Source organism: Leiobunum rupestre, chromosome 6 (assembly GCF_980474605.1).
Source record: "Leiobunum rupestre chromosome 6, qqLeiRupe1.1.hap1, whole genome shotgun sequence".
Lineage (NCBI taxonomy): Eukaryota > Metazoa > Arthropoda > Arachnida > Opiliones > Sclerosomatidae > Leiobunum > Leiobunum rupestre.
Window position 1 is genome coordinate 63,845,969 of NC_143389.1, and position 26,577 is coordinate 63,872,545.

The 26,577-nt window shown below is 34.4% G+C and overlaps 1 protein-coding gene across 2 annotated transcripts; it reads left to right on the forward strand.

The window, feature by feature from the left end:
* The first annotated feature begins 420 nt into the window (after positions 1–420).
* On the forward strand, positions 421–25,562 carry Stam (signal transducing adaptor molecule). Of its 2 annotated transcripts, XM_090177616.1 has the most exons (14): positions 421–439; positions 521–615; positions 1,587–1,747; positions 4,957–5,052; positions 5,455–5,537; positions 6,411–6,474; positions 6,592–6,673; positions 10,704–10,941; positions 11,230–11,324; positions 12,731–12,819; positions 13,249–13,336; positions 21,641–22,108; positions 22,242–22,326; positions 24,863–25,562. In XM_090177616.1, the coding sequence occupies exons 2-14, from the start codon at positions 573–575 to the stop codon at positions 25,047–25,049; spliced, it is 1,779 nt and encodes a 592-aa protein (XP_090033742.1). In that variant the 5' UTR covers positions 421–439; positions 521–572; the 3' UTR covers positions 25,050–25,562. The 2 variants fall into 2 exon arrangements, with proteins under 2 accessions (XP_090033742.1, XP_090033743.1); XM_090177617.1 differs by lacking the exons at positions 421–439; positions 24,863–25,562 and adding an exon at positions 23,842–23,887 and having other exon boundaries at positions 479–615.
* The last annotated feature ends 1,015 nt before the right edge of the window (positions 25,563–26,577 follow it).

Here is a 26,577-nt window from a genome sequence, read left to right on the forward strand (position 1 = left end):
TAGAGTTATTGCAGACTTCCACCTTAAGCAAATCACGGACTGTATATTTTAGAGGACCGGTATTCCCGAGGTATTTTACGCCCCGTTCACCGATCAGGCTGACGGGAGTCGCTCAAGGTCATAAAAGAAACTAAAGAGCGTGTCATTCGGTCGGCCAGATTTCCAGATAACATGCGGGGAGGGGGGTCTATCTCTATGCGTGGTACAAATGACCTTGACGGACTCTCTCTCTCTAGTTCGAAGTGATTGATGCTCGGAGAAACCAAAATTCTACAGGGGAAGGCTACGCTTTACTCGTCCTCTAAAATTTACAGTCCATGAGCAAACGAAAAGATGTTTTAACGCTTCATGGAAGCTACAGCTTCTATTCCTCTTCTATATTTTCCTTGCTTACGCCGAATCCTAGTGGCTGTGACGTCATGATTTAATTATCGTGATGGTGAGTAATCATGACATTTCGTTGTTATTTGAGGGATACATTTTTCGCTTTCTAAGGTTCAAGAATAAACTTTTTTAATAGGAACACGTTTATCAAAGAAATAGTATCAGTGTTTTGGTCTAGGAAAATAATTATGCCCCTTTTTGGTTCTGGCACACTTTTTGATGTAGAAGTTGGTAAGTTGTGATTAACCAGGGTTAAACCTAAGCCTTGGTGTGATTTTTAATTTATTTATTGTGATTTTTATAAAGATTTTTGTACATTTTTGCACCCATAAAAAGATGAATTCATCCTGATTTTGTATGTTATAAAGATATGAAAATTACACAGCTTTTCTCAAAATTTTATCCTTGCAGTTTAGTTTTAATAAGATAGGTATTGCAAATAGTATTATAAATATTGTATTCAAGGCTTTCAAGGTGGCTAAAGCAAGAAAGATGAGAATCACTGTTGGGCTGTTGTGATAAATTATTAAAAATAGCAACAGCTATGGATGGGGAAACGAAAACTTTATAAGTGAATATATAAAGGAACTCAGGTTAAAACTAAGTAGGGCCTCAGCTGATAATCCTAGACCAAAAGACAACTTAACACTTTTCGCCTAGAAGGCTTATTGGGCTAAGTATATACTTGTATAAAGTTAAGTCTCCTCCAAAATTTTTGGTCTTTAGTTTTCACAAAGTTTAAAGTTTATTGCATACATGCATGTCCGTTCAGCAAATTAAGCTGTTTGCCATCACTACGTGAAATATTTTAAGCTACCGTAATGGGTAATTTTTCATGATAAAGTAGCCTTGATGGTGTAAAAAGCCATTCAAATAATGCTGGAGCTGATTTAGAAAAAGGACTGTTAAAATGCTAATGCTATTTCAAGCTTTTAGTAAAATATATATCAGCTTGCTGTTGAAGTGTCACAATATTGATGTAATGAGACATCCTAATCATGTTTATGTAACTATGCCTGCTTAAAATGTATGGGAGCCCTTTCTTGCCTCACAATCGAAAAATAACATTTCTATCTAGACCCCTGATACTTTTAGCATTCTTGGTATACTTAACGCTTTTAGTACAACACTTAACTTAATCAAATATTTTTTGATGCTGTTTTATAGGAGAGCCTACATCTTTGGTTTTTCTTCCACTTTAGAAAAAGTTACCAGTGAAAATAATATCTCGGAAGACTGGAGCCAAATATTAGATATTTGTGATAAAGTTTCTTGTACACCGAATGGACCCAAAGAGTGTTTACGTTCCATTGTAAAGAGATTAAACAACAACGTGCCTCATGTTGTTCTACATTCGCTAACCGTAAGTTCATCACTTCTTGTTAGTTCTACTCTAAACTCAGTAAACTGCGAACTATTTTTTAAAGATAATTAGCAAAATCATGGTGTATTATAAAATGGTTTATCAGGCATTCTTCATGAGTTGGGATTTCTAAATTGAGGAAAAAAGTATTACGTAAAATATCGTAATACTTCAGGGATAAGTCAAGGATTTTATTAGACAAGGAATTTTGCATCACAGAGAATATGCCCAATATAGTTCACAAAAAACTAAGCCTCTTCTCTTGGGAGAGATATTTGTGGTAGTATTAAGGCCCATACAAGGTTTGGGATCCCCATAAGATCATTAGTTATATATTGAGATATTTTTTCATGGTAATTAGTGTTCTTCAGATCCGTGGAAATTGAAAAAAATATCAACATTTTCATAGCACAATTATAACATTCCAAAATATTAGTTTTATTATTTGGAAGAATATCGCAGTTACGCAGGTGATGTTGGATTGAAATAAATCATTGAATTACTCATTTGGTCACCTAGCTTATCAAGATTTTTTCTTTAAATCACCTATTACACTTCAATGTATTTATGAAAAGGGAACAAAGAAGACCATTTCACACCAAACTAAATTGATTTTAGCTTTTAAATGCTAATTAATTTTTAAATAGTATTTAAATTTGAGTTTATAATAATACTATTTTACTCTAATCATTAATAAATTTGTCAAGAAAATGAGGCATAAAATGTGAAAAATTAATTTAATCTCATTTTGGTTTATCTATCTATTTATATTGGATTTGTTTTGGTGAAATTGTTTTCTTAACCACTTAATTGGTCTATTTTGGGGATGAATAGTATCTTAACGATGCACTGTATGATTTTATTGAAGAGGCTGATATAAGTGTTTTTGATATGAAAAAGAGACCAATCGAGCTTGAGTGTAAATGTCATTAAAGCATTTTAGCAGATTCTACCATGCCCCCCCCCCCCCCACCCATAAATCCATCCTGGGTGCACCACTGCACAGTGTTTTGAAGCAAACTTTTTGTGACAAAATTAAATATCAACTCAATATAATAAATGTATATATATTTTAAATTGTTGTTTTAAGTTGTATCCGAAAATATAAATTATATTTCGCTACCTGCCACCAGAGGGCCAAACGTTCCCTACATTGAATTCCATTGAATTTCTTTTTGCAAGCGTGTATAGAATTATTTTATGCATAAATTTAATGGTTGGTGAAATTCGCTTGAACAGATCTTCTGTAAAATGCAATCAAATGGCAAATTTTTACCGAAATATGGCTTTTTCTAAATACTTTTTATCCAAAAGTTGCAAGTTGTTGCCAAATATTTCATCACTGTCCTGTAGAACCGTTCCCGTAGGATAACTTACGGCAAACAAGGTGTATAGAGACAACATGAATTAGCTATTTCAAGAAATATTTTTCAACGTGATAAAACTTGATATATCTTAAAAACTTGGAGGTGATTTTTAGTAAGTTATCCTACGGGAACGGTTCTACAAGACTGATGAAATATTTGGCAACAACTTGCCGTATTTTGGTAAAAAATTGGCCTTTTGATTGCATTTTACAGAAGATCTGTTCAAGCGAATTTCACCAACCATTAAATTTATGTATAACATAATTCTATACACGCTTGCAAAAAGAAATTCAATGGAATTCAATGTAGGGAACATTTGGCCCTCTGGTGGCAGGTATCGAAACATAATTTATATTTTCGGATACAACTTAAAACAACAATTTAAAATATATATACATTTATTATATTGAGTTGATATTTAATTAAATTTTGTCAGTTAAAGTCTGTTTCGAAACACTGTACACTGGTATCAACTTAGACTTTATTTGTGAGCTAAGAAAAAAAGTTTTATGGTTTGGCTAGTTTAAATATTTTATCTTAAAGAAGTACTTCAAGGAAAGTCATTGGGATCAAATTAAAATATATTCCAAAATATTTGTGGAAATTTTAAACTCAAATTTTGATTTGTTGATTGCTCAATTCAAAAGCCCCTGGTGACTTCCTTCTTCTTAAACTTCAATAGTTTTTTCCAGTTTGTGTGCATCATTTATTATAATAAATAAAACGAGAGAGAGATATATATATATATATATATATAATACACATGAATGTAACCAGAAATACATGAACCGAAATTATCAGCGAACCAATTTTTCTCGGGCGGCAATTTCCCCGTGTGACAGGGGAGGGTTAAATAGGGAGGCCTTGTTAATTTTCCGCCTCCCGCGACTACAGAGATAATTTCGAATGCACCACGGGTAACTAGACCGCCATCTAGTGAGGCTAAGATAAATTATTTCATCGAAGAAAATCGTGAGCAACGTGGTCTGCAAACCTAGGCTTAGCCGTGTTTTGTTTTTGATAGAGGTCAGTGGAACTGTGGAACGCGGTAGCTGCAGCTAAAAGTAAATAAATTTAAACCTTTTTAACTTTTCTTACCAGACCATTTATGTATGTAAGAACAGAGAAATACTTAAGTTTTATTAGAATTAGAAAATATACAAATTACTTAATGGAGCTACTTAAGATATATGAAACCCAGATAAAAATATTTAGGCCTGCAGTAGTAAAGAATATGGGAAGACCAAAGAAACAGAAGGCTACGGAAGAAGAAGAAACTGAAATAAACCACGAGAAAAGAGCTAGTAGAAATAAGAAATAAAAATGATGATTTCGTTTACGAGTAAGGCTACATTTACGTTGCTATTCAGTTTTATATTTCAAATAAAACAAGTACAATTATTTTAACAAAATAATACAAATATTTATTGTTTATAATTCTTAACGTAGTCAAGTTAGTCTAGTTTTTATTAGTCGTTAACTGGGCTTCATTAATTAATAACAACTGATTACGATATTTGTTTGAGCTATTCTTTCCTTGGACGTTGCTTCTAAAGGTGACAGCCTTTCTTCCACTGACACATGAATCACTTGTAATTTTTCCCCAGCAGCATATTTCATTTATTTGTTTTTCGAGAAACTTTCGCTCGGCCGTCGCCAGGTAGCGTATTCAAACCTTCGCCGCGGAGGTGGGGAGGTTCTCTTTTCGAGGAGGGGAAGGGAGCACGCGGCCACTAAGGTGGGGGAAAACGGGGAACTTGCCTCCCGTGTTAGAGGAATAGGACGCTGATAATTTCGGTTCATGTATTTCTGATGTAACTATAAAAAGTTTTCTTTTTTTAGTTGTTGGACGCTTGTGTCAATAATTGTGGTAAACCTTTCCACTTGGAAGTTTGTTCAAGAGAATTTGAAGCCGAACTCAAGAAACTACTTTTAAAGGTATTCTCCTTTAGAGGCAGATTTTTATATTTTTACTTCACAAAATGAAAAGGGTAATGAAAACATTTTACACTTTATGATGACTTAATGCATTAGTACTCATTACTTTACCAGCTACTAATTTTTTTCATTAAATTCCTATTTAATTAATTGGGTATTGATAACCAGCACTGCTGTATGCTTAGTGCTAATTTTTATTACATTTTGTTGTCTCAGTGCGGTAATGCATCAGATATGCTTTTTAAATATTGTGGGGAAATATAAAAATTAAAACTAATAGTGGACTTATTATGCAAGTATTCAAATTAAAATCCCAAATCTCTTTTATAAACACAATTGGTCAGTCTATGAACAATTTTTAAATGTGGTAATTGAAAAAAAAATTTCAAATTGTAATGCTAGGCTCATCGCAAAGTAGTAGAGAAGTTAAAAGTCTTGATAAAGAAGTGGGCTGAAGAAGATTTCAAGAACGATCCTCAACTTAGGTAATAAATTCTTAATTTTATAATTTTTAATATAGTTAACTATATGTAAGTTTGAGGGCATTGGAAAGACCAAAAAAGCAAAAATCCATCCAAAAAAACTCTAGTGATCGTATGGGGACCCCAACCCCGACCCGGTAAGTCTGGTATCCCCGGGGTTTTCAACCCAGCCCCGATTCAGGTCGGGTTATTAAATATTTTGGTCGGGGTTTTTGTTCAAATCCAAAAAAAAATTGTAAAAACGCCAGAAAAACGGAAGGAAGGGGCAAGCCAGCCTATTCTCTCGTTCAAAGGTACACAGGTCGCGTCACACTTGCCAGGCTCGCCTTTCATTCACTGTTGTTTTGATTTCGTTTTTGGTTTTACTTTTTAAATAGATATGCTACTTTTGAATGAGTTTTGTCACTTTAGTAGTTAGAAAAAGCTTATATATAAAAATTCCAAAAAACTGCGACTTAACCTGGTTTTTTTCTCTTCCCGACCCCGATTTTAAATGTAACCCCGTATGATCACTATTTAATTTCTCTGTACTGATTGATGGAGCTACACAACATAAAGGGGAATTCCTGCTTCCATTTATTGGCAACACAATGCAAATTGCATTGGAACATGGCAACGTGCTTGCATCACAATGTTATTAAGCAGGAACCCTTTGGTGTTGTGTAGAGCCATCTCTAGTATAGTCAAAGTGAAAATGTTCATTTAAGAGGAATTAGTATTTAAACAACCACCATTTTCTTTGCTTTTAATTAATTTTGAGGTGTACATATTATTGTTTTACCTTTTTTTTCTCTACAAAATTTTCCACAAATTTCGTTGCATGCAGATGACTTTGAGGTGTGAGAAAAGTAAAACTAATTTTATAATTTTTTTTAGTTTAATTCCATCATTATACAGCAAATTAAAAGGTGGAGGCCTTGATTTTTCACCAACTGAGATGGTGAGTAAAACTAAAACTAAAATATCTTACTTGTGTAGGAAATTAATTGTTATTGAATTTTATTTTGGCCATGGTTTAAATTTACTGTATAATAATAATTCATCCCAATTCATTTAGCCAAAGTCAGCTACTGCAACAGCTTTGCCGAAGGATCCTAATGTTGTGACTAGCCAGCAAGAAGAGGATGATATAGCTAAAGGTAAATGCTGTGAAATATAAGGTAGTAGGTTTAATGTGAATAATTTAAAATTTTGCAGTTGTTCGGTAGGAATTGGAATTTCAGATATAAGAATGTATTTAGTTATACTTAAGGAGAATGACTATGTTGAAATGATCTGCAGTCATCATGGCTGAATTTTTCCCTGGAGTCAACGTTGTGCACTCTAATTGTGTTGGAAGATGTCGGTTTTAGGGAACCGAGGGAATGCCATATTTTCAAGCATGAGGGGCGCTTGGGAAAAAACTTCGTTGCAACATAGTCATTCTCCCTAAGCATAAATAATACATTCCTAATATTACCTAACCTTAAAAAAAAAGTATAATGACTAGAATAGAATAAGAGTTTTTTTTACCAAGACAGCACAAAATGCACCAACTATTTGGCTAAAATGCCTCACACAAAATTAGCCATACAGGTTAAAAGTAATACAAAAAAAAACTTTTACAGTGTCAAATGAAATTTAATTAGATTCTAATTGTGATCAATCAATTAATGTTATATTATTTTGGTTAATCTGTATGATCAGGAATTCATACCTCAAACTTGGAATGGTTATCCGGCCGTATTCCCTATGGTAAGATCTCGGGGATCGTTTTCAGTGACGTCTATGAGAAAAAAAATCGCCCCCTCGCACGCGTCTCCCCTCTTTAGGAGTTTTTACCCCGCGCAATCTCCCGTTTTTACAAGTGTAGTTTTTTGTTGGTCGATTCCCCGGCCATTTCGAAATTTAGGGTTTGAAACCCCACCATTGATAGCGACGGGTCAGCTCGCTCTCCCGACCTCTCCATGTGGAAGGATTAAGTCTGGCATTGTTATCGCTGTCAAAATTGTCAGCAGTTACAATGCCCCTGAGAACCGCGAAGTCCGAATTACGAGGTGACCGTCGCTATCAATACGGGGATAGCGAAGGGAAAAGCAAAAAGATGTATGAACCCTTTTTCGACACTGGGGGATGAAATTATCTGAAACTAGGATTTAATACCATGGAAAATCGTATGAGAAAACACGTATGCTCTGACGTCAAAATGATGGAAAAAAACGATCCCCTAGATAAAGACGGAAATCGGGCGAGATAACCATTCCAAGTTAGAGGTATGAATTCCTGGTATGATCAACTTGTAAAATGCAATACAGGGTGTTTCAAAATTGATGGTTGCTGTTTTGGAGTTGTGAAACAATTCTATTTATGCAACGTAACTACATCAATTAAGTTTTATTTCATTCATAACAATAGACCTGCGGGAATAGACTTAGCATATTATAGATGAAATATTATCGTGCTTCCTTTTAAAATTAGTTTTTTTATAATGAACTCTTCGTTCTGACTACTGCAACGGATGCCCTAATGTATGAAACCGAACTTACCCTAGGCATAGTGGCTTTTGCCACTAGGACAGCCTGACACTCCTATTCCTACAGTATTATTTATTATTTTAGTTATCACCACTCCAGAGAGATGGCGCCAGAGAGGCGAGAACCGCCTTAACACCCAGGGGGGCTACTCTATATTAGCTCTAGTCAGAGCCGGCAAGGGGGCGTATATTTTTTTGGCTTCTTGACTCAACGGTCAGTCGGCAGCCGCCGGAGTAGCTCGCCAGATGTTCCATGGCAGCACTGTTCCTTTTCTGTAAGATTTATATTTTTGCCGTGGTAGTTATCCCTGCCACTAGTTATCACAAGCCTGATCTCACCAGCAATTAAAATGGCTCTCTCCTCTCTGGTAATGTTAATTGTTAATTTTTTTCACTGCTTTTGACTATGAAATAAGCATCCGTTGATAGTTTAAGATAAGCTAGTTCCACTTGTAATTCTTTTCGGCCCCCAAATAAAGACTTTATTTATTGATATAAGGTAATTTTATTTCAATCGAAGCCGATTCGGTTTTCCCTTGACTGAACATCTGTACCATAGCCAAAACATGGTTTCTTTAGGGTTAATAACACTTATTTTTCCGACGCTGTCTTAGACATTTACTTTACAGTTTAACAATTGTAGAGTACTTAGCGAATGAATGCACAAATATGTTATTAGTTTTAGGTTACTGCGAAGGAAATTTTGCGATTGTGTTGCAGTTTACGTCTACTTATTCCCAAGTAGACTACATCTGGATCATCATGTAATTTCAAGAGTTCATGCAAGGTTATGAGACATGGGAAGCGATACAGTTCCAGGTTTTAGCTATGGGCAGCCACAGAAGACCAGCCGAAGTGGTGGAAGACCCTACTCTCAGAATATTAAACATTCCTCACATGGGCGTTTGATGCGCAAAACTTGCACCCCTACCGTCATCAAAGAGTTGAACAATTGCTTCCATGGCACTCCACGACAAAGCATTTTCTGCCAGTGGCTTCAAGAGCATGAGTGGATGAGTCTTTCCATTGACTTATTCGGTGGGCTGATGAGAAAGAGTGTACTCAACTTGTTTAACATGTCCCATTGTGCTCGTTATTCAAAATGGGAGTTTCCAAGAGGAATGGAGAAGTAAATGTATGGGCAGGCATGTTAGGTGACACTCTTGTTGGTCATTTCACCCTTCCATTTTGACTGAACTCGGATCACTCCATGAACTTCAAGATGTTCTGGACGACAAGCCACTGTATGATCGCTTGCGGCTCTTGTTTCAGCAAGATGGTGCGCCACCCCACTTTGGTCGCCAAGGGCGGGCACATCTAGATAGAACATCAGTTAAAGATGGTTGGTTGAGCATGACCTTTCGTCATGGCCATAGATATCCTGACCTTTCGCGACTCTACTTTTTTCTTTGCAGTGCGTGAAAGATTTGGTTCACGCAATTGAAGTGCCTGTTGAAGAAACGTAATGGAAGGATTTTTGATGGTTTTAACATTATCAGGGCAAACGGCGAAACTCTAGGTTCTTGTTATTGTATAGTAAACCGAACACAATTAAGCCTAGAAAACACAGGTAGACATTTCCAATAGTTTCTTTAGGGTGCTATACAATTTGTTTCTGTTCATAGCATATTAACTTCTTTGACGTTACATTCAAATTGCTTACATATTTTTTTATTTAACCAATAAACATTTTAATTATTTTAGTGTTGAAGTTTTACGAACCTAGTGATTTTTAGGAGTAAAATTACTCATTTCGCAGCTAAACAAATTGTGGGCTTCACTTTGGATTTTAAATGTTTTATAACGGAAATAAATTTTCGACTCCTATGGAGGACTTTAGAATCTTCTGTGTGTGAAGTCGTTGCCTCCCAAATTAAAGGGTTAAAACAGATACTTTATTAATCTTAAAGAAAAAATGTTTTAGTGGTTGAGCGGTCGGTAACCAGATCAAAGATAATTTTTCTTTATTAGAAGCGAAGTTTATTGCAGCATGCCTATGGTTATGAATGAAATAAAATATCATTGATGGCGTTATTTTGTTGGTTACGTTGCTTAAATAGGGGGAAAACATTCATACTGGAATTGTTTCACAGCTCCAAAATGATGGGCCATAGGACAAAATGTCATGGAACACTTTAGATAATAAACCACCTTTAGAATCCATAGACTTTCGTTCTTACTACAATTTTTGGAACACCCTGTAAAAAGGTACACGAACAATTTTAAAACCTGTTCCGTTTGTTAATTGAATAGTATGTGAAGTATATGTAGTAAAAAAATGTTGTATGTACAACTCTAGAGATGCAGTCTACTTCATTATGAAAATAATTTAAAATGTTTTATAATCAAATACAATTCTAACCATATCCGCCAACATAACAATTTAAACTTTATGCTATAAATGAAGATGCTATGGAATTATATTATATTATACTTTTCTTAAAGCAGAAATTAAAGGAAAAGGAATTGCAAAATAACGCAAGAATTAATTTGACACTAGTTAAAATGCTGCAAATATTTAATAAAGTGAAGATTTTTAGAAATACATTTTTATTTAGATCAGGTTTAATACAGCAGATCAGCCTTTTATGAAGTGATTTTGACTTTATTTATTGAATGCATTTCTTTGGGTAATTCTGAACTATTTAATTATTAAGCTATTGAACTGTCGCTGAAAGAATCTGAGACCTCTAAACCTGTCAGTTCTGGTGGTGGTAGTTTATATCCTTCTGCCAGATCATCTCCAACTAACTCAAGTCCTTATCATGCTGATAATGGCTCATCTACAAAAGAAAAGGAATCGAAGAAAGTTAGAGCTCTGTATGATTTTGAAGCCGCTGAAGATAATGAATTAACTTTCAAAGCTGGTGAAATTGTATTGGTCCTAGATTCTAGGTGAGTTTACTTTTTTTCTTACTGCTCTGGTTATAGGAAGGCAATTTAATAAAATTATTGTACAAAAATGGTACCCCGAGGGTGTAATTTTAAGTTGTCTAAATTGCCATTAGGACTGGCTTGCCTGGCCCTGTTTCAGCAGTAACCCTTAGACCACAATTCATACGCTATTTGGGCAAGCATTATATCTTATCTAATAGGGATTTGCGTTGCACTAAATTGGTGCCTGACTAAATGTTACTATTTATGTTGGATATCCAATGCCTTATTCATTTATTTAACTTTCAGTGATAAAAACTGGTGGAAAGGATCAAACCATCGTGGAGAAGGCCTTTTCCCTGCAAATTTTGTAACAAGTGATCTAGAAGCTGAACCAGAACCTGGTAAGTTAAATAGTGAGAGCGCATGGTGATAAATTGTTCGGAATTAGTATACAGCCCTGAAAATTGATATACACGTGCCGTGAACTATACTTACTCTTTACTACCTAATTTTGGTTTTCCAAAACCTCCTGGAAAAAATTTGAGCAAAAACATTCTTGTTGCCAAGGGTGCGTGCATCTTCGTTTGTGTGTTTTTAAAATTGTATTCTAAGTTGCCCCTCATCTCCGCAACTTTGCGAATTAAAAAATGGTAAATCGCTTGTAGCTCGGGTGGTAAAGGTGGTAAAGTTATGTATTTTATGATTATACGTGTCATAGTACTACTTAAAACTTGATATGGAACCACATCGATGTATTTTTACTTTTTTCTTAAATTTCTAGGTTTTCATTAAATATTGAGTATTACGTCTACCCAATAAATTAAAAAAAATCAAATTCAACTGAAATTGTCTGTTTATTACATACTTGATGCAATATTATTTTTTTAAATAAACAAATTACAATTATTATAAATTTATAATTATAAAACAAATATGAAAATATTGAAATAATTCTTTTGCATTAAGGGAAACCCTTACTTGAACATATTCTACGGGTAAGACATAGAATTTCGTTCACACGTGCATTTGAGGTTAGCCTTCACGCATTTGCAGGTGGTGCAGTTAAATGTTTTGCAAATCTGAAGAAAGAGAGAAAAAAATTAAATATCTCCATGTGGTTCCATACCATGTTTTAGTAGTACTATGACACGTATCACCATAAAAAAATTAACTTTACCACCTTTACCACCCGAACTATATGCGATTTACTACTTTTCCCTATAGAGAAAAAGATAAAATCGTTAAAAACGTCAAGTAAAAAAAATCTCAGTGTGGTTCCATATAAGGTTTTAAGCAGTACTATGACACTTATCACTATAAAAAATTTATGACTCTACCACCTTTATCACCTGAGCTACACGCGATTTACCATTTTTTCTTATAAAGATAAAGGTAAAAACAATATCTCTATGTAGTTCCATATCAGGTTTTAAACAGTACTATGACACGTATCACCATAAAAAATTCTTGACTTTACCAAACAAGCAACACGCGATTTACCACTTTTTATGCGTAAAGTTTCTAAGATGAGGTGCAACTTAGAATACATATTTTAAAACACACAAACGAAGATGGGCGGGTCCTCGGCAACCAGCGCGTTTTTTGCGTATAAATTTTTTCCAGTAGTGTTTTTTGAAAATTAAAAATTAGGTAGTTGAGAGTATATTTCAAGGCATGTGTTAATCAATTTTCAGAGCTGTATACCAATTCCGAACAATTCTAGTGTTTTTTTGTAACCATGCGCTCTCACTTCTCACTAAAACAGTTTTACAGATATTTTTATCTAATTTCCTTTGTTCTCTTTTAGTAAAAGTTGAAAAGAAGAGTGTGCAGTTCAATGAAGAAGTTAAAGTGAAAACATTAGAAACTGCTCAGCTTGATGTTGAAATTGATGAAGTATGAAAATTTGTCATTAAATTTGCTCTATTAGGCACTTGAAAACTATAAGTTTCTATTTTATCTGCACTTGCTATGAAATTCTTTGTAAATAATTTTTTTAGTGATTAGAGAAACAATTAAGACAATTAGCGCTTAAAACTGTTTTTAACCACTTCAATTCTCTGCCAGAAAATTTTAATAATATTAATGGGAAATGAGAACAATAATGACTTATCCTTAGAAACAAGTTATCCTCCATTAGAAACTCCTTATACCAGGCACACTTTCAAATAGCTGGTTTAAAGGCTTTAAAAGTCGCTCGATGACTTAGGCCTAAGGTGGTGCCTTGGGTATTAGCCTAGCTGATTATTATTATTATTATTATTAGCTATGTTACATATACACTATTGTAGTAACAATAACTGATATTACATTATATTTGTGCAGGAAAAAATTGACAGGGTTTTGCATATGATGCATGAAGCTGATCCTACTGGAGAGCTGTCTGATGACGAAGATCTTCTTGCATTAGAAGGTATTATATTGCTTGTATAATATTTCTTAATTAATTTAATGCAACAGCAGTTTATTTAAAAATTTGTCTGAAGTTCTGTGCTATCTTACTCTTTTTTAAATTATAGCGAAAATATTCATTAAGTTACCTTTAAACCTTTGATTTAGAATGTATTCAGTAGGGGTGTGCGAGCACTAGCTTAAATCGAGTACTGGACTCTTAACTCCAGAAACTCGCCAAACTTGAGTTTAAAATTTATCCAAGGTTATACTCGATAAGCAGTTTTCGTATTAAAGAGTTTCAGGGCTATGCGAGCACTCCTTCAAACCAATTACTCAAATCGAGTTGGAGTACACAGATCAAAAATGAAAAACTCTCAGAGCTCTCGTTCTTATAAAGTTTCAAATATATTACGTCATAACTCCACCAATTAGGGCTCACAAAAAACATTACTCTTTGAGAATGTTAAGACTCGAGCGCTTGAAGTTTAGAAAAGGGGGTTATTTTAAGACTCGAGCGCTTGAAACCTAGAAAAGGGGGTTATTTTAAGACTCGAGCGCTTGAAGCTTAGGAAAGGGGGTTATTTTAAGACTCGAGCGCTTGAAGCTTAGGAAAGGGGGTTATTTTAAGACTCAAACATTACTCATTAGTCATAAATTAATACTCGCACACCCCTAGTATTCACTGCACTATTCAGGCTTATATGGATGAATGTCATTAGTCTCCGGTACCATCCTTGCAAATGAATGCCACCAAAAATCTTAATGCAGACCAACTTCTCCAAAGAATGCAAGGATGAGATTCAAATATCTATCTTCCATATAACACCTTAATAGTTTCTTGATTTAATTGCATAAAAATTTGTTATCTCTATGGAACCCATCAAAAATTTTAATATACTGAAATTTAATCCGTGTTCAAAGAAAACCTTAAAAGAGGTGCCACCTGTCCCATTTACAATATGAGACAACTTTATATAGGCTTCAGAAATTTCAACCAATGGGTCCATTATGTACTATTGCAAACCCGCTCTCTGCAATATCATATTTGGAGCTATCAAGGTACTGCACATGAGCCCCCTGGCTTTATTAAGAGACTACGCATACGTCATTGGGATCTACCGTGAAAGAAGTAAACATTATGCTAAAGAGCTAAGAAAAAACCTAGTTCTCCAAGAGCTCCATTAAGTTGGCCCCCCCTCTCTACAATTTTAAAAACTTTCATTTGCGATCGAATGCGACCTCGATGCGACGTTATGCGAAACTAAAAAAAAAAGATGCGACATAATTGTTAGGTTGGAATAATTAAAACAAAAGGGGGGCTAACTTAATGACAGCCCCCCCACTTTCAACTATCAACCCGGAAACACAACCAATAGAATGCGACGTTATGCGACACCCTTACTTTCGAATGCGACATCTTAGTTAACGAGATAATCGCTTTCGTAAGGGGGGGGGCTAACTTAACGTGAGCCCCCCCTATAACAGTTGAGGCCTCCAAACACCTTTATTCGATTGCGACCTCAATGCGACGTTATGCGACACCCTTACTTTCGAATGCGACATCTTATTTAACGAGATAATCGCTTTCGTAAGTGGGGGGGCTAACTTAACGCGAGCCCCCCCTATAACAGTTGAGGCCTCCAAACACCTTTATTCGATTGCGACCTCAATGCGACGTTATGCGACACCCTTACTTTCGAATGCGACATCTTAGTTAACGAGATAATCGCTTTCGTAAGTGGGGGGGCTAACTTAACGTGAGCCCCCCTATAACAGTTGAGGCCTCCAAACACCTTTATTCGATTGCGACCTCAATGCGACGTTATGCGACACCCTTACTTTCGAATGCGACATCCTTACTTTCGAATGCGACATCTTAGTTAACGAGATAATCACTATCGTAAGTGGGCAGGGCTAACTTAACGCAAATGAATGGGCCGCCATGTTAAATGAATGCAAATGAATGCGACCTCATGTTAAATGAATGCAAATGAATGCGACCTCATGTTAAATGAATGCAAATGAATGCGACCTCATGTTAAATGAATGCAAATGAATGCGACCTCATTTTAAATGAATGCAAATGAATGCGACCTCATTTTAAATGAATGCAAATGAATGCGACGCCATTTTAAATGAATGCAAATGAATGCGACGCCATTTTAAATGAATGCAAATGAATGCGACGTCAATGCGAAGCAATGCGACACCATAATTATCGAAATAATCACCGCTATTCGAATGCGACAGCCGTGTTAACGAGATAATCGATTGAACCAGATCGAGAATCATCAAATATAAATACGGAAACACAGGTCGATTAAGTTGGCCCCCCCTTTTTTGATTTCCCAGAAAATTTCTCTATCAATTTTATGCACCCACAATGCGACAGCAAGTGAAAGAGATGTGACTTAACCATTATCGAGATATAATTAAAATTAAAAGGGGGCTAAATTAACGTCAGCCCCCATAATTTCGTTATTCAACCAGAACAGAATATCATAGCCACTACATGGCAATGCGAAGAAATGCGACAGATATAATTTTGATTGCGAAAAATAGTTTATGAGAAAATTAATAGAGAAAGTGGGGGGGGCTAACTTAACAGTAACCCCCCATATTAATTCATAATTTTAATTAACCTTAATATAAAGAGACGTCAATGCGAATTAATGCGACACTATTTTTAACGAATGCGACAAATTAGGTTATGAGATAATAGACAAATGAAAAAAAGGGCTAATTTAATGGCAGCCCCCCCCCCCCGAAATATAAAAAATAAGTTCTATAAAAAAAATGAAGTCGTCAACGCGGACCAAAGCGACAACCATTTATCCAAATGCGACATCAATAAAAATAGTTCTTCCTAACCAGATTGTTATGTGACCAATAATAGATAAAAAAGGGGGCTAATTTAATGGCAGCCCCCAAATTTTATATTTATAATTTGTAATTAAAAATAAATTACGTCGTTAACGCCAACCAATGCGACAATCATTTTTCCAAATGCGACATCAATAGAAATAGTTCTTCCTAACCAGATTGGAATATGACCAATAATAGATAAAAAAGGGGGCTAGTTAAACGGCAGCCCCCAAAATATAATGAAAAATTTAAAAAAAAATAATTTGCGAGTGTAACGCTAATTAACACGACAATCGTTTTTTCAAATGCGACATCCATAGAAAGAGTATTTCCTATCCAGAATTTTTTTTATCAGATTTAGAAAAAAAAACAATCTAAGGAGACGGCGATCAATTTAATGCAACACTGTTTTACACGAATTCAACAAATTAGGTAAAGTAAAAAGCTAATTTATTGGTAGCCTCAGAATATTAAAAATTTAAAAAAAATTAATTATGTTTTTAACGTGGACTAATGCGACAACACCTTTATTAATTGTGACAATATTTCATACCTGCGAAACTGACTACTAAATGCACTCCATTTATGTTTTAAAAGCGATAGTTTTATTCAAGAAAACTGATAGTAGCGACTGCGTATGATTACGAATCATCTCTTTTTGATAGCGACATCTGGGTGACTGCTTGAGACATAATTTTAATGAATGGGACATCATTTTAAGTGAATGCGACATCAATATAAATGAATGCGACATCAATATAAATGAATGCGACATCAATATATATGAATGCGACCTCATTTAAATGGACTGCGACCTTATTTTAAATTAATGCGACAATTTTAATGTGAAACCTTAAAATTAATGCGACATCAATATAAATGATTCCGACATCAATATAAATGAATTAGACCTCATTTTAAATTAATGTGACCTTATTTTAAATGATTGCGACCTCATTTTAAATGAATGCTACCTCATTTTAAATGAATGCGACCTCATTTCAAATGAATGCGACATTATTGAAATAATTGCAATATAATTAGCATTGAATGCGATATAATTTGAATTGAATGCGATATAATTTTTAAATAATGTGACTTTAATTTAACGCGGGACCATATTTATGTCATCAAACCGCAATTGTACGACGTAAATAAATTCTATTGAGGGTGTTAAAGATAAGTTTGTCAAATATTAAGAGGAGTGGCGTAGACAAGGGGTTTCTGTGTCCAACGCCCCACCCCTTTTCAGCCAACCTTTTTCTGTTTTATATATCAACTCCTCCTTAACATTGACACTCGTCGACACCTTTGACGTATTTCCGGCTACGTCACAGATAAGGAGCTGTTTTCTATGGATCCTAATGAGTTGAACTTGTCTAATGAACATGAGTTGTAAAGTGCTTTGTTTCAGAGATTTGGGTTCCTAAAAAATTACTTGGAAAACCCAACACAGCCTTAATACTGATAATCGGTATTCTTCCTTAAACCAATTTTGATTTCATAAAGTGATTAGATATTTTTTATCAGTGAAATGAAATACTTTAATATGTGGCAAAAAATCATTATTGTACCTTTAGAAGTAATGTAATTCTGAAGAGGGATTCATGTTTTTTAAAATTAAACGCTCCAAAATAGTTATTTCCGTTTCGATGTCAATTTGAATGGCTATAAAATCACCGCCATTTTGTAATCCCTCAAGTCATTTTGTACCGCCTCCTTGCTAGAGGTCGGCGGAACAAATAAATTAACCGCAACAATTTCAATTAATCATTAAAATTAGTATTATCTGTTTTATACGAATAAACAACGATTTAACATGCACAATTTATAATTTTTTTCGAATATTTCTGAATAATTCTCGGTTATGGATAAATATTAACAATCGTATAATTTCTTATTCAAACGCCGACCTCTACTCCTTGCAGAGACCCTCTCAAAGATCAAATGGTTGTTCATCACAAAATCAAACTAAGACGCTGCAGTCGCTCAGAAGTGAAAATAAGAAAACTATAAAAAATAATTAAAAAACGACCGCTTTATGTTTTTAGCGTGGTTTTCGCTTGACGATTCCCCTGCAATATTACGAGATTATAAAGAACGATCTAAAATAAAATAGTGGATATTACTTTAAATTTAAATTGGGGCCCAGTTATTAACTGTTAGAAGGCCCAGAAAGTTGATATGGTGAAGCCCCAACCCCCCTGGAAGTTGGGCCAAATTTGTATATAAAAATACTTGAAACATTTTAAAATACTAGCACCACCTCTGGTTGCCCGTTTTTTGTGACAAACAAATTTATTCCGTTAGCCACAATAATGTTGTAACTTTACAATGCCTTTAATTAAATCGCTATTTAAAAAATGAACCAGGCTTAAATGAAAAACTCATTCACATTCATTTAAAATGAGGTCGCATTCATTTAAAATAGGGTCACATTCATTTAAAATGAGGTCGCATTCATTTAAAATGAGGTCGCATTCATATATATTGATGTCGCATTCATTTATATTGATGTCGCATTCATTTATATTGATGTCGCATTCATTTATATTGATGTCGCATTCATTTATATTGATGTCGCATTCACTTAAAATGATGTCCCATTCATTAAAATTATGTCTCAAGCAGTCACCCAGATGTCGCTATCAAAAAGAGATGATTCGTAATCATACGCAGTCGCTACTATCAGTTTTCTTGAATAAAACTATCGCTTTTAAAACATAAATGGAGTGCATTTAGTAGTCAGTTTCGCAGCTATGAAATATTGTCACAATTAATAAAGGTGTTGTCGCATTAGTCCACGTTAAAAACATAATTAATTTTTTTTTAAATTTTTAATATTCTGAGGCTACCAATAAATTAGCTTTTTACTTTACCTAATTTGTTGAATTCGTGTAAAACAGTGTTGCATTAAATTGATCGCCGTCTCCTTAGATTGTTTTTGTTTTCTAAATCTGATAAAAAAAATTCTGGTTAGGAAATACTCTTTCTATGGATGTCGCATTTGAAAAAACGATTGTCGTGTTAATTAGCGTTACACTCGCAAATTATTTTTTTTTTAATTTTTCATTATATTTTGGGGGCTGCCGTTTAACTAGCCCCCTTTTTTATCTATTATTGGTCATATTCCAATCTGGTTAGGAAGAACTATTTTTATTGATGTCGCATTTGGATAAATGGTTGTCGCTTTGGTCCGCGTTGACGACTTCATTTTTTTTATAGAACTTATTTTTTATATTTCGGGGGGGGGCTGCCATTAAATTAGCCCCCTTTTTTCATTTGTCTATTATCTCATAACCTAATTTGTCGCATTCGTTAAAAATAGTGTCGCATTAATTCGCATTGACGTCTCTTTATATTAAGGTTAATTAAAATTATGAATTAATATGGGGGGTTACTGTTAAGTTAGCCCCCCCCACTTTCTCTATTAATTTTCTCATAAACTATTTTTCGCAATCAAAATTATATCTGTCGCATTTCTTCGCATTGCCATGTAGTGGCTATGATATTCTGTTCTGGTTGAATAACGAAATTATGGGGGCTGACGTTAATTTAGCCCCCTTTTAATTTTAATTATATCTCGATAATGGTTAAGTCACATCTCTTTCACTTGCTGTCGCATTGTGGGTGCATAAAATTGATAGAGAAATTTTCTGGGAAATCAAAAAAGGGGGGGCCAACTTAATCGACCTGTGTTTCCGTATTTATATTTGATGATTCTCGATCTGGTTCAATCGATTATCTCGTTAACACGGCTGTCGCATTCGAATAGCGGTGATTATTTCGATAATTATGGTGTCGCATTGCTTCGCATTGACGTCGCATTCATTTGCATTCATTTAAAATGGCGTCGCATTCATTTGCATTCATTTAAAATGGCGTCGCATTCATTTGCATTCATTTAAAATGAGGTCGCATTCATTTGCATTCATTTAAAATGAGGTCGCATTCATTTGCATTCATTTAACATGAGGTCGCATTCATTTGCATTCATTTAACATGAGGTCGCATTCATTTGCATTCATTTAACATGAGGTCGCATTCATTTGCATTCATTTAACATGGCGGCCCATTCATTTGCGTTAAGTTAGCCCTGCCCACTTACGATAGTGATTATCTCGTTAACTAAGATGTCGCATTCGAAAGTAAGGATGTCGCATTCGAAAGTAAGGGTGTCGCATAACGTCGCATTGAGGTCGCAATCGAATAAAGGTGTTTGGAGGCCTCAACTGTTATAGGGGGGGCTCGCGTTAAGTTAGCCCCCCCACTTACGAAAGCGATTATCTCGTTAAATAAGATGTCGCATTCGAAAGTAAGGGTGTCGCATAACGTCGCATTGAGGTCGCAATCGAATAAAGGTGTTTGGAGGCCTCAACTGTTATAGGGGGGCTCGCGTTAAGTTAGCCCCCCCACTTACGATAGCGATTATCTCGTTAAATAAGCTGTCGCATTCGAAAGTAAGGGTGTCGCATAACGTCGCATTGAGGTCGCAATCGAATAAAGGTTTGGAGGCCCCAACTGTTATAGGGGGGGCTCGCGTTAAGTTAGCCCCCCCACTTACGAAAGCGATTATCTCGTTAACTAAGATGTCGCATTCGAAAGTAAGGGTGTCGCATAACGTCGCATTGAGGTCGCAATCGAATAAAGGTGTTTGGAGGCCTCAACTGTTATAGGGGGGGCTCGCGTTAAGTTAGCCCCCCACTTACGATAGCGATTATCTCGTTAAATAAGCTGTCGCATTCGAAAGTAAGGGTGTCGCATAACGTCGCATTGAGGTCGCAATCGAATAAAGGTGTTTGGAGGCCTCAACTGTTATAGGGGGGGCTCGCGTTAAGTTAGCCCCCCCACTTACGAAAGCGATTATCTCGTTAACTAAGATGTCGCATTCGAAAGTAAGGGTGTTGCATAACGTCGCATTGAGGTCGCATTCTATTGGTTGTGTTTCCGGGTTGATAGTTGAAAGTGGGGGGGCTGTCATTAAGTTAGCCCCCCCTTTTGTTTTAATTATTTCAACTTAACAATTATGTCGCATCTTTTTTTTTAGTTTCGCATAACGTCGCATCGAGGTCGCATTCGATCGCAAATGAAAGTTTTTAAAATTGTAGAGAGGGGGGGGCCAACTTAATGGAGCTTTCTCCAAGGATTATAAAAGAAGTAGCTCTGCAGTCTTTAGATAGATACTATTAGTGGAAATCAGTTTGGATTTGAAATAAGCATTGGGAATTTAATAAGCGTCATATTTATGATTATATGAATAATGATAATGGTTAATAAACACCATTCTAGTAAAATGTAAACCGCATTTAATAATTTCGGTTTTAATTACTGAACAATGGAAAGCCACCAATGAGGGTTACATCTACATGTTTACGCTTGAATAAATTACGTATGTAGTTTTCCCCTTTTTGACACAGTACTAATGTAAATATTTTTTTTTACTATTTTGAAATTTTAGAGAACTGTATGGCTCAAAGTCCTTTAATAGATCAAGAGCTGGAAAAGATTGATAGAGGACACGCAGCTCTAACCAGTCTCAATCAACGTTTGGTTGATGCTTTAAATATGTATCATAGTTTAATGAAAGACACCATTAGAATGCCTTCTGGGCCTATACAAGGACAGTATGGGCCTTATATGCCTGGCCACGGTGTATCAAACGCACCAACAACGCAAATGGGACCCCCAAATGTTATTTACAATTTACCTACACCTCAAAACGCTTTCATTATTTCGAATCCAACATCAGGGCTGCCATCTCAAGGACAGTATTTACCTGATCAGCAGCATTTTGTGCCACAGCAAATACAGCAGAGTGGCCCTGGCTCACCAGCAACTCACACTTCAAACCCCGTTCCTCAACAGCTTATCTCAAGAGAACAAAATTTTTCGCCACCCACTGTTCAAAACCATCAACAGCCACCAAGTACGTGAAACATTTTAGCTAATTAATTTGGAACTATATTTCTCAATTTTTTGTTAATAAAATGAAATCAGTGGTGATTTTAATCTTTTTTTAAAATTACTTTGATTTAAATTAACCATTTTGTCTATTGCAGATATAACTGGAGGGGCAAACATGCCTCCAACTTCCATAACATCGCCTGTTGGAACCCATGCTCCAAATCATGGACTATTTAACAGGTAAATTTTTTTATTAAAATTAATATTAATGCTAACATTAGATAAAATAATTTAATTAAATAAAAGTGTGTGAGTACTCTTAAATGTTTTGCGTTGGTAATATTTTGTAAGTGGGTAATGTAAATTAAATACCATTTTACTGAAGGAAACCAGTGAAAATGAACAATATTAATAAAAATGCTGCGTTTAAGCTTAAATAAAAACTGGCTTAATATCAACACACCAATGCATGTCCGATTATTATTTTTTGGATACTTTAGACGATACTGAACATTCCTGTGTCCGAATTATTTTGTGGAAATAAAAATCGGCGGAGATAATAATTTTTGAAAATTAACGATAGCTTTGCTTTTCCGTTTGTGGTGTAGTAGGATACGAAATTTTACATTTGTGGAATATTGGGTGGAGAAAAGTATATTCTACTTTTTCTTGATAATATGTCCTCTAGGTCACAATGCTAGACGGCCCATCGTGATAGCAAGAATGGGGTTGGGGTGGCGCTGTGCCCCCTAGCACGAGAGAGAAGCGAACGTTTGGCGCTGTCAGGCTCCAACACTTAGTTTATGATTATATTTTGGTATTGTGAAAACAATTGGAAAACCATTGAAATTGTAAAAAGAGAACGCTGGTAACGTGGGCAATGTTTTCCTTTAATTGCATATTTATTTCTTTTAAGCCCATCGCGTATCCTACTTCACCTACAAAAATTAAGCGGACCGAATTTTACTGAAAAGTAACGCTAAAAAACGTTAATTTTACAAAACTGCGAATTTTCATTTCCGTAAATGTTCAGTATAATCTAGAGTATCCAAAAAAAAATTAAAAATTGGACATGCGTTGGTGTGTTGATATTTTGCCAAAACTGTATAGAAGCTGTCCCACATTTTTTAATTTATCAAACAGTATTCTAATTTTAGACAAATAAACTTGGCCCTGGATCTCAAGTCAGTTAATAAGTGCTTTTCGATCCCAAATAGCAGTTTTTGAATAATATTTTGTGAAATATAATTATTCTTGAATAAGATTATATGCAAAGTATATAATCATAAATTAATGTGCATTATTTTCACTTAACCTTTATCAGTGGTTCTTATAACTGGTAATTTTTTCCTTATTAGAGAGCCCCAAAATCTGTATTGAAAAATATGCCAGCCAAAACAGAGCAACTTAAATTGCTAGACAAACGATTATACCACTTAAGGGCCACTAGGCGCAGTGTGCTTTTGGGACCACTTTTGTTTCCCCACCTTGAAACCTAGCACAATTATACATTTTGCGCCCGCCCTTGCAAGGGCTGTGCCTAGCCTTAAATCACGTCTGTGTATTGCCGTATAACTCTACCAGGTATTGAATGCTATACATATAAAAACAGCATGGAGGTAGCATGAGAGAACTGCACTAAACATTTAAGTAATTTGAAATGTTCAAAGTCTTGAGCACTTTTTTTCAACCCTTCCATTATTGTCACACCATGCCTTCTTGTCTTTAACTTCTGATTTTCCTCCAATTTTCTAGGTGATGGATGGTTCCAAAACAACAATACTGTACTAATCATTAAAATCTTTTGTTCAATTAGTATTTAATTTTTAAAACCAGTATCTCAAATATTAGTATTAATTGGAATATAAGTTGCAATGTTTTTACAAATCAAATGACGGTAGTGTTCTTACTCTAATACTAGAACTGAATGTATTTAATTTTTCAAAATTTTTGCGGTCCAAAAATAATAAACCAAATATAATTAAAGGAAACAATGTATCATGCTTCTCATGTGAAAAGGCATAAAGATTAACATATCATACTTGCGAAATTAGAAATTAAGTAACGCGAATTGCAGTTTTTAGAGTGCGTAGAGACTTCTTTTTTCTAACACAAGTTTAACAATTTTCTCATTAAAGTTACCCAATTTCACTAAGCTCTCGTAATTTAAGTATCAAAATTTAAGTTAAGAATACTTACATAAATTTATTCATTATTCATACTTTCTATTGGATCAGGGCAAAATTTAATTTCAATACTACCATGTTTGGTCTATAATATCATGGCAAATTTTTAACACTCAAGATGTTGCGCTACACCAATGACTTGCACCATTAATTCAGTTCCATTTTTCTTTTGTAATCTGTATTTTTGATGGAAAAAAGGGGGTTGAGATTAGCACCTAAACTTACAGAAAATATGCTTTTTTGTTCAATTTAAATATTCCTGTAAAATTAACATATTAAGACTAAATAACATTTTAGTTTGAAAAATTTGAAATGAGCTATATAATCTTGGTTTTAAAAATATTGCAAAGAAAATTGGAATGTGGAGTTAGAAATTTTAAAAGAAAGCAACAAGTAAAACTAGCAGTAATAGGTTATATTGTCTTTTGATAGCTAGTTTTTAATTGCAGGCTATCGTATTTCTTTAACTAGCAAATGTGACTTGAGTAAACTATCGATCTTTGAAAATCATTTATTTATAATTATACAATCAAGTCTCAATTTTTATTCTAGAATGTGACTATATAATAATTTTTTTTCAATTTGTTTAGTGTCCCTCCACTTGGGACTGGTTTTGGCAGTAACATTCCCCACCCTAATCAAAGTGTCAACGTAGGTCCGATGTATAACAACAACAATCTTCACCATAGTCTTGGACATGGAGGTTCAATAAATATGTCGTCCAATTTTCCACCTTTACAACACCCTCAATCTCTAAAACAACAACCATTATTATGAAAAAGCAATGAAAGTTGACAAAGGAATTGCTACCTACATGATATTCCTTTGTACACTTTATAAGGCATAGTAAAAGCAATTTGTGTAAACATTTTATTAAATTCTTTTATATTATAGGGAACAAATATTATTTGGATATTTGTTTGTAATTGTAGTGTAAATTTGTGTGATGTAATAATCTATTGTACATAAGGTCTTTTTGCTACAGCTGAAATTAGAAATTACCTTCAATATTTTATGCAAAATTAACTTCATTTTCACATAAAATTCAAGTGCTGCAGATTGAAATTTCATGTTAAAATATTGCGATTTCAAGTTTTGTAATTAATTTGAAATATTAAAATTTGAATTATATATTTCATTATAAACTAAAATTATAAACTTGTATTTAATTAAAATCTTTTAGCATACATGTATTAGTATATAATTTTACAAATGAACTTGTGGTGTATAAAGCCAATAAATTAAAGATTCCATTGAATTCCATTTATAGGGTACTGGGAAAGATAATGTAGGATATTTTAGATTTTCAATTATTGTTTAGTTTGTGTGACTTAAGTCATGTAAATAAAATTTGTAATTAGAATGTTATTAATTTCATTCAATAAGATGTACTCAAAATAATTTATTATACGGCTGGTTTGTGTATCTGCCATTGGTTTTATTACTTAGCTACAACCTCAAGAATAATTTTAAAAACATTAATCATTCAAGCTCAAGATGTATGATAGGCTTATGTGCATTATTGTATTGTTGATAAATTAAAACTTATTTCGTTGAAACTGCATATTAAAGACCCGTGAAATGGAATATCCCTTAATTATACATCAATTATGTCTTTAAACGCTATACTCATATGTACAAAGAAATTAGGAGACCCGTAAGTTTTTTAACTATCATACCATTTTTCAAATGGTTCCTATTAATGACTTAAAAAATGGTACAGACAAAAATTAGCATGGGGTCATGGTGTAGTGTACTTTGATGGATATAGGGGTAAAGCAATTTAGGCAATTTACAATAGATCACATAATTTAAAGAAATATTCAACCAACAACCACCAAGTTTTACAATTTATCTGGAGTTTAGGGTAGTGATTGTGTTTTGATAAATCACCTCTTGGGTTTTAATTGATGCATATGGGTAGTGTAGCAATAAGAGTGGCTCACTCTGAAAATTTAGCTTTTCTGTTCTAAATTTTTCCCCCTTATTCATTTTTAAGCTTTGTATACTGACCCCTCTGATGAATTTTAGGCTACACTACTAATGCACATAAGATCAGCACTTTCGTGTACCCTTGAATTGGAACATAAATTGTATGAGCTGTAAGGTGTACAACCCACTTAAGTATTTAAATTTTTTATTACAGTTTTTCATAATAGAAATCAATATGCCTGTGGCTTTCGTGGCAATTGTTTGAATAAGCTTGTCCTAAAACCAAGTAAGAGCAATATGCCCTTGACAGCGGATTTGGGATATCTTAATCTTCCAGACAATAAATTCAGCGAATGGACCAGTATCAATAAGA

Coding starts and splice junctions, on each gene's coding strand:
- Stam (XM_090177616.1), top strand. CDS start 573: ATGCCCCTTTTTGGTTCTGGCACACTTTTTGATGTAGAAGTTG. Junction 10,942..11,229: donor GTATTGGTCCTAGATTCTAG/GTGAGTTTACTT, acceptor TTTAACTTTCAG/TGATAAAAACTGGTGGAAAG. Junction 11,325..12,730: donor AGAAGCTGAACCAGAACCTG/GTAAGTTAAATA, acceptor GTTCTCTTTTAG/TAAAAGTTGAAAAGAAGAGT.